Raw genomic sequence first — 8975 nt, forward strand, 5'->3', positions numbered from 1 at the left:
TAGGCAATATATCCTAGTGATTAAAATACACCAACTTGGTTCAAATCCCCATCATGTACTACTCTAGGTCACACTGGTAAGTCACTTTGCTTCTCTGTGCTTCAGTTTTCTCATCTGAAGATGGGAATAACAACTATATGTAACTCAGAGTTATGAGATACAAGAATTAACGTGCGAACACAATAAACTTTAGCTATTACTGTTACTGTTATCCATATCACCCTCTAAAATACAGTTCACTTAAGAATTACTAAAATAAGCATCTTCCTGGATCTGAAATATGTGCATACCACGACATATAGAGAGATGATGTATGTGAAACAGTCCTTCGACAAAACTTTTAGTTGAGTGCCAACTCTGTAGAGGATGTCCTCCTGTGCACTGAAAATACGGAAATGAACAAAATATAGTCTCTGAATTCAAGACCTTTCTGTCTAGTAGACAATATAAATAAAACTATAATAAAAGTAGCATGATGCAGATGCTATGGAAACAGACAATCCTATGAGACACTAAACAACACAGGCACTTAACTAGGGGCAAACACAGGGGTCCCAGATAAAATAAACTCCAGCAATATTTTCTAAGAAACAATCACCTACTTATTTCACTTCCGGGTATCACATTGTTACTTATGCAATTTATATTGTTAATATATTAATAAGTGTTTTACAAAAAACAAGACTACCTATCACACTACTTACCATGCTCATAAACTTAAATACCCTTTGGTATTAACGAAGATATTTTCTTTTCTCTTTTTTTTTTTTTGAGACAGGGTGTCACTGTGTTGCCCAGGCTGGAGTGCAGTGGCATGATCATAGCTCACTGCATCACTACAGTCTTGAACTCCTGGAATCAAGGAATCCTCCCACCTCAGACTCCCCAGTAGCTAGGACTACAGACATATGCCACCATACCCAGCTAACTTTTTTTTTTTTTTTTTTTTGAGACAGGGTCAGGCTAGTCTCAAACTCCTGGACTCAAGCAATCCTCTTGCCTTGGTCTCCCAAAGCTGGGATTACACGCCTGAGACACAGCACCTAGCCTGATATTCTCTTAAAAAAAACAAAATATAACCTTGCAAAGGTTATACTGCCTCTTCAAGAAACATTTCTTTCACCAATAAATAAAAGCCACAAACTTTCCCCTACTAAATTATATTAGGATTAATGTCACAGGAATGACAATATTTTTGAGTTGGAAGAGACCTTTGAGAGCCTCTAATCCAATGCTCTCATTTTACAGATGAAAAGAGGCTGTAAAGTATAATGGGGAAAAAAAACCAACCTGAGAGTCAGAAAACTGAATTTTGGGCCCAACTGTCTTACAGTGAAAGCCTGTGCAAATTATCTGCTTCCTCATCTGTAAAATGAGAGGTTTGTACTAGATTGCTTCCAAGATCCGGTTCAGCTCTGTAATTCTTAGTTTATGGAACTGAAGCAGAGATAAGCAACTTGCCCAAGGTCACACAGCTAGTTAATAGCAAAGTAAAGACTATCCTCAGATCCCAACTACAATCACTTTCTCCCCTATACCATACTGTTTCTACTATCTCATAACAATATTCCTGTAATTTATTCAAAGATTCTTGAAAATTATTAACAAGCATGAAGGAGTTTATGAAACTAAATGACTGATTTCTACAGCTCTTCTATAGGAAATGAGCTTTAAATCCAAATGCAACAAGTACATGAGGTCTCAAGCTGGGTATTATTACTTACTACACTTATTAATATTAAATTGACCCCAAGAAAGTTATGAGAATTTATGCTTAAATTTCCACCACCTAAAAATCCAACTCACAGAAGAGATTATGTGCCATGCAAAATTAAAATATGAATTGTTATAAGTAATGATACATATTATAGGTATAATTCTAGGAATAAGATGAGAATTTAAATTCTTCATTTTATGTTCTAGTTATATTTAATATGCATTTTAAATTCAAAAGACATCAATTTAAACACTTTTCTTTCTTCTTCCCTCTTTTCAGACTCTCTAGCTTTAAAAACATTAGAATAGCTTAAGCATATTACTTCTGAAATCACGTAAACAATTACAAATAAAAGACTATATAAACTATGCTCATAGTTTCTCTTACAAAATTGAAAATCAGCCCCCATAGTATTCTAAAATTCTGTGCTGAAATATATTACAACTCTACTAAACTGTATCATAAACAGCATTTGGTTCTCTAAAATGTCTTAAGCTTATTATATTTCACAGGGAATTTAGCAAGATTTCATGAAGACTGATCTTGCTGACACGAGAAAAGACAGAAAAATCCTCAGAGGAAAAGCACAATAAAAATGTAAAATAGTAATAAAGTCAACAACAACAGTAGTTTCATACTACTGACTTGACAAGAACATTCAAAAACGTTAATGAATATATATAAGTATAGTTTAACTATATTTAGGGATTTTTAAAGAATCACAGAATGTTTACATTTTTAAATTGGATGAAGCCTTAAGTCACTAATCCAATAGCACTCATCGTAAGAATCTACAGAATTTATCTCCACCTCCCCAAAAAATATGTCCCTGTAGTCCACTTTAAATTCTCAAAACTAACTACTTCTTTCCATTGTTGTTAGTTGTTGCGAGTTCCATTGTTGCTCCACTGTTCCACTGTTCCAAGTTTAGTTGTCATACAGTTACATTCTGGTAAAAAAATTAGACTGACCTCAATGTCTTCCTAATTTTCACCTGTTGGTCTGCCTTCTAAAGCAGGAGAATGGATCTATTCTCCCTCCTATTTATTAAAATTAACAGGTTTTTAAATCCTATTTACTGAAATCCAGGTTTCTTAAATACCTGGAGACAGCTATCATGTCTCCCACCCGTTAGTCTCTTCTTTAAATGTATGTTCCACAGACTTCCTGTAGGTCCTAGAGGCATTTTTGGAATACAGTATACTTTCACACTATCGGTAACTTAAAAAACAAAAAACAAAAAACTGCCACTTGTTGAATTTTGATATAATACCAAAGAAGAATACTCACTCTTTCCTTTTCCAACCGTATATCTACATGAAGCTGGATTCTCTTCACATATCTCAAACAAAACATCACAACAGACTGAAGGCAGACAAAAAATCCAGCTGTCTTCTCCAAGTAAGCCAGAAATCAAGGTGATTTGCAAAAATATAAAACAATGCCACTGGTCTAGTTTCTTTGGTTTTAGAACATTTATTCTTCATAAAAAATTATATTTACAACACAGTTTAATAAATATATTTGAAGTTGTCGTTTCATTTCTGAAAGAGCAAATATTAGTAGATATAATCTACATAAACCTAAATCTCTTTGGGGTCCTCAATAATTGTTAAGAGAGTAAAGAGGCCCTGAGGCCAAAAGGCTAAAGCATAGTCTATTTCTCATAAGATTTTCAAACCTCCATTCTGGTTTCTCTCTTTTCTCTCTCTCCTCTAATATGTAAATGTGCCATTGTAAAGGAGACATCTGTCACATATCTATTCATGAGCTAGAATCCTTAAACATATAACCCTGTCCTCCTCCAGCTAGTGATTTCAAAAAATTAAAGGCCTACAGGGCCATCTGGTACACCTTCGTTTTTAACATCTCATTACTAAATCATCTGAAGTCAAATACTTTAATTCTTCTAAGGAATGCAGTCTTTAAATATGGAAACAGAGGAAGTTTACAGTTTAATCGTACTATCATGCCATCTTTTTTTTTGAGAAAGTGTCTCACTCTGTCACCCAGGCTGGAATGCAATGACGCTATCTAGGCTCACCGCAGCCTCCACCTCCCAGACTCAAGCAATCCTCCCAACTCAGCCTCCTGAACCATGCCCAGCTAATTTTCCTATTTTTTGTAGAGACAGGGTTTCACCATATTGTCTAGGCTGGTCTTGAACTCCTGAGCTCAAGTAATCCACCCGCCTGGGCCACCCAAAGTGCTGGGATTACAGGCTTAAGCCACCACTCCTGGCCCATACAATCTTACAATCTTTCTGACCAAGCTTTCACTATTTACAAAAAAGTAAAGCAAATTATTTATAATTGGCAAAATGGAGCAGGAAAGAAAATGCAAGTGTTCTGTATAATCAATAATTTGATTCTCAGCAATAACCCATTCAAAAGTACCCATGTACTGATATACAAAAAAACCCAACTACTTATCTAGCCAATATGACACTAGGTTCCCAGACTTCAACAAAGCAAAACTGGCCTTTACTTGAAAACCTTTTTAACTCCTCACTCCCTTAATCACAGGATTATAGAAGACAAAATGGGATGGAGATTATAGGTTTAAAAGATTCAACAGAAAATCTAGAGCTACATCGCTGAACACCTCAAACAGAACCACAAGGGAAGAGCTTTGGGACCCAGGGGAAAGAAATCTATACTATATTTATCATAGAATTTCCTAAATTCTAATAGATTCCCAAATCTTACAGAGCTGTACTTTATTTGTAATAAAACTATGTGAATATGATAATGGTAATAAGGTAAAAAGAAACAAAACCACAACATACAACATCAAAAATAATCAGATTATAATCTTAGGTTTTTGGTTTCAAATGTCAAAACTTCAAAATAAGTAACTTTTACAGATGCTTATGGCATATCTTTAAAAATAACCCATTTTCAAAGTTAAGTGTGCCTAAAAGGAGTTCATCACATAGAATATTTATGTAAGTTCACATACATGTGTATCTCTTTTGTTTCAATTATTCTATTACTATATGTTAAACTGGCCCAATTTTTCAAGAAACAAAGTTAGTTTTCACCGTGATACATACATTCAAGTTCCATTAATATTAATGGTTCTTACTAGCAGTAACTAGTAGTTAAAAAGCTTTCTAAAACTTCATCAATTTATACAATGTACTAACATGTATACCTGGAAAAGGTGCTAAACACTTATTAAAATAAAAACTGAGATTTCGCTCAATAGAAAACATCTCCATTTTGATACTCAGGCCTTCATATTCCTGTTAGCGTTAGTGAAATCTGAGAACACATCGCCAACCTTCAAAATGAATATAACCCTAGAGAGGATTAATAGTTTTAACTTGCATGCTGGTTGGTCAAAAAGAAATATCCCCCTGTAGCTATACAGGTACTAGGTGTGAAGTGTAACTTTCACAAAAGCCTGTCCTATGATTTCATGAATTAACAGAAACCCACTACTTTAGGCTACATAAAAACCCACTGTAATCTAAACTGCCGGAAAAAATTATGGTTATTTGGAAGTTCAAGCTAAATGATTCGAAGCCCTCCAAATTTTCAAACATCACGAAAAGTGCAAAATGTTTTTAAGTTGAAGTAACCTCAGAAACTCACAATCTAGATGTTTTGTCTCCCAAATTCCCAATACTGATAACAGATGTCAACAGATAATTCAATACTATGTCCTCAGTATCTAGTTCACGGCCTGGCTCACAGTAATGGCTCAATAAATATTCGAGAAACGAATGAATGAATGAATGAATGATGATACAGCCTTAAATAAGAAACAATAAAATGGTCTTTTTAAACTCATAACACTAACATTAAACATCGTAATGAAACTACAAACAAAAGTAAAAGCATGCCAAAAGCATCAACTTCTCTATTTATGAAATACATTTTAAACCGTTCATTTAGAAATTTTCAAGTGCAAAAGAATCACCAGATGTACTGAATTTCTAGTCATTTAATAAATAAACTTTTATATTCTAATAATGAAAGCTCAGCGTTGGGATAAGATGAAAGGGGGAAACGTCTGTCAATGTATTCCGCATGTTTAATGGATCCCATAAATCAAAGCTTTCCGTGAATTTTCTAGAGCATATTCATGCCAATCTTTAAGCCTATTGTCACTTTCACACATGCTCACAGGAACAAAATGACAAAGAATGCTATGCCTGAACCACTGGATTCAGAGCACAAAACACTTGATTAACAATTGTCAAGGCTCTGAATAGTAAATATCGACAGATATTTTCGAAATAAAGTACTCCCACCGATTCCTACATAAATCGAAGCTCTTGATTTCTTTAAAACATTCACTAGACTGTTGAACTTCCAGACATTTGAAAATGTGCCTACAATCTCCTCGTGTGCGACAACTAGGAGTGAACAGCCCGTTTACCAATTGCGGATGAATACCGCTAAGCGTTTTCCAGACAAAAGAGCGTTAAAAGACATTCCATGCACATTTATTCATTCCCCATAAATGTGTTTTCTCCCAAATTTCATTTTATGTCGTATACTTAAATACAGCAAGTTGAAATTTTAGTCAAAAGCACGCCGCTGCCTTACAAGCTGTGTAACTGCTACATCTGGTGGCAGCACACTTGCTTGCAAGAAGCCAGAAAACTTAGAAAACAATTGTAACCAATTTGGTGCGTGTCTGCAATAACCTTTACGCAGATATTTCCCACAAAACCCACGACCCTGTCACAGAAGAACAGTAGCCTACTTGCAGCAGAGAATATAACGCACAAACACGCAGGAGGCAACGGCGAAGGAGAGAAAGTTGCAACCATCTGGAGGAGCGGTTTTAAAAGCCTGCCCACGAGTCAGTCTGTCGTTTAAATTGCTCTAGGGGGCCACACAAGGGATCAAAGTCTGCCTAGATAATTTCAGCGTCTCTCCCCAAAGGAGAGACTCTGCAAGCGAGGGGCATCCTCCAGGTCCCGGGCAGCAAAGCTCGCAGAGTGGGGACCGCCTCTATGGGAGGAGTGCGCGGGAGAAGGGGAGGGGGCTCGAGGACGAAGGCTCCAGCGGGAGGGAAAACCCACCAGAGACCGGAGGCCAGGAGGTTAAGAGTACTGAGTGTACTGGCAATGGAGCAGAAAGGGGCTCGCGTCCGGGGGGAGGCTTCCCACCCACCCTCGCAGGACTGGCTCCCAGGAACCCCAGGCGAGTCTGTGCGCCTCGCCCCGTCCCCACCAGCGCTCACCCCCTCGTCCGTCTCCTCCGCCACCCGCAAACCACCACCCACAGCCAGGGCACTCCCTCCCCAGAGCCGGGGAGCCGGGCAGCCTCGCGTCCACCTCGCCACCATCCCCCACCCCAGGGTCTGGCGGAGGAGTCCCGGGGGTCCGTGGCGCGGAAGAGGAGGCCCGCGAGCGGGCGCGGGCGCGGCGGTGCTTACCTTCCCTGGGCCTCCCGGATGGCGGCGTGTGATTCAGCAGGGACCTGGCCGCCGCCGCCGAGCCCGGGGTTGGAGACGTGGAGAGCTGGGACCAAGATGGCGGCCCCTCCAAACTTCCACTGCTACTTTGGACACTCATCAAGCTACTTTCTGGGAACCCGACTCCCCCCCTGCGACGGCAGCGGCGGCAACTGCACCGGCACCCGCCTCCGTCATGGCGGGGGCCGCGCTGAGGGCGAGCGAGAGAGCGAGGGCTGGGAGGGGAGAGTCAAGGGGATGGGGGAGGAAACCGAGAAGAGGGGAGGTGGGGAGGAAAGAGGTGAGGGAAGGAGAGGGGACAGGGAGGAGGGAAAGGGGGAGAAGCGAGGGAGCGGGCGGGCGCGCCAGAGAAGAGGCGGAGGGAAGGAGCGCGGCGGCGGAGGCGTCGAGGGGGTGCCCGGCGGACCGGGGTAGGAGCGCGGGCGGAGCGCGGGCTGCGCCGGCCGAGGACACTTCCGCGGGCGGAACCTGCCGGCACCTCTGCAGTGCGTCGGCCCCCGGCGTCGCCCGGGAGGCGGCGGCGGCGGGCTGTGGGTGGCGGCTGAGGCGGTGGGGTAACCTCTGCATCAGTTACAGGCGGCGGCGGCGTCACGCGCCGCCTGTGCAAACACTATCGCGAGGCTCCTGCGCCTCCGGTAGCGGCGGCGGCAGCGGCGGCCGCGGGAGCAGGCTTGGGGGAGGGACCTGCCAGGGGCTGGGGGGTGGGGGCATGGGGAAGGAGCGAGCGCGCGAGGGAAGAGACGAGAGCGCCGGGGCGCCCCTGCCGCACCCGCGGATCGCCGTGCGGCGCGGGAGCCCGGGATTGCCGGACTCGCGTGCGCGGGGGCAGCGTCCCCGCGCCGGTCGGAGGGAGGCGCGCCCCCGCCGCGCCGCTTGGGCTCCAGCGCCGCTGCCACCTGACTCCCCCTGTCTCCCGCGGAAGCGCGCCTGGCTCCTGACCCACACCCAACCCGGGGAGAAATACTGCTGCTTTCGCTCAGCTGCCGCTTCTCGGGAGTTCAATGTGATCGTTTCTCAAAATGGAACTGAAAAGTTGAGAGTTCCTTCTTTCTTGCCCCTCTGTACTGTGCAGAAAAACGTATGTGCGCCTCCCCGTCTGCAGAATGGAAATAATGACCGAATAAAAGAGCTATGAAAATAAACATGGGTAGTGGGAGAGTTGGGAAATAAAACTTTCTCGTGTTTTCTAAAAAAGAGTGAAGGAATCTTTAATGAGGAAATTGAAAATTACCAGTTTTGTAGACTGTATGGTATAGCAATTCTTTGTTTTAAAACAGTAAGTGGAAAATCTAAATGAAAAATGTGATTACTGAATCACACATTTAGGAAAACTATACAGCGTTCATCTTGTAGAAGGTATGGTTTCTAGAAACTTCTAATTTGTTTCTAGTGTCTCCACTGAGTTCCGACTACAAAAATCCCAAAATAAATGACAGCATTTGCCAAAATTTATAGATACAGTGTAGCTTTCTGCAGACCCACACAAGTACACTCACACCAGGGATCGGGCTTCTTGTACATAAAAGAGCAGTCTAGTTCAGGAAAAGTACAAGGTTATTTCTCTTTAGAAAACCAAATTGAATAGAGCACTAAAAAGATTATGATATAGCGCTACTGCACAGACATGAGGAAATGGCATGATTACCAGGGGGACAAAAATGTCGTTTCTATTTTTTATTTTTATGACTTTGCATTTCTCACAGTAATGTTTTGTTCAGATAAACTATCATACTAGAAAAAAACCTTGATTGTCAATTATCTCCAGAAGTAATTGTAGTTGCCTTGTGCTTTAGATACTTCAGTGAGTTTTTAGTCTTGTCTG

General features: G+C 41.6%; 1 protein-coding gene across 3 annotated transcripts in view; it reads right to left on the reverse strand.

Moving 5' to 3' along the window:
* TLK1 (tousled like kinase 1) overlaps positions 1-7820 on the reverse strand; it is a 171138-nt gene extending 163318 nt beyond the window's left edge. Inside the window, exon 1 of one of the 3 annotated variants that reach the window (XM_003254252.4) lies at positions 7115-7820. In XM_003254252.4, the coding sequence (XP_003254300.1) occupies positions 7115-7253 (139 nt within the window). In that variant the 5' untranslated portion in view covers positions 7254-7820. The remainder of the gene's footprint in view (positions 1-7114) is intronic. The other 2 variants (XM_030802753.1, XM_030802751.1) reach the window with 2 other exon arrangements.
* Between the last annotated feature and the right edge of the window lie 1155 nt (positions 7821-8975).

This window comes from Nomascus leucogenys, chromosome 22a, assembly GCF_006542625.1.
Source record: "Nomascus leucogenys isolate Asia chromosome 22a, Asia_NLE_v1, whole genome shotgun sequence".
Classification (NCBI taxonomy): domain Eukaryota; kingdom Metazoa; phylum Chordata; class Mammalia; order Primates; family Hylobatidae; genus Nomascus; species Nomascus leucogenys.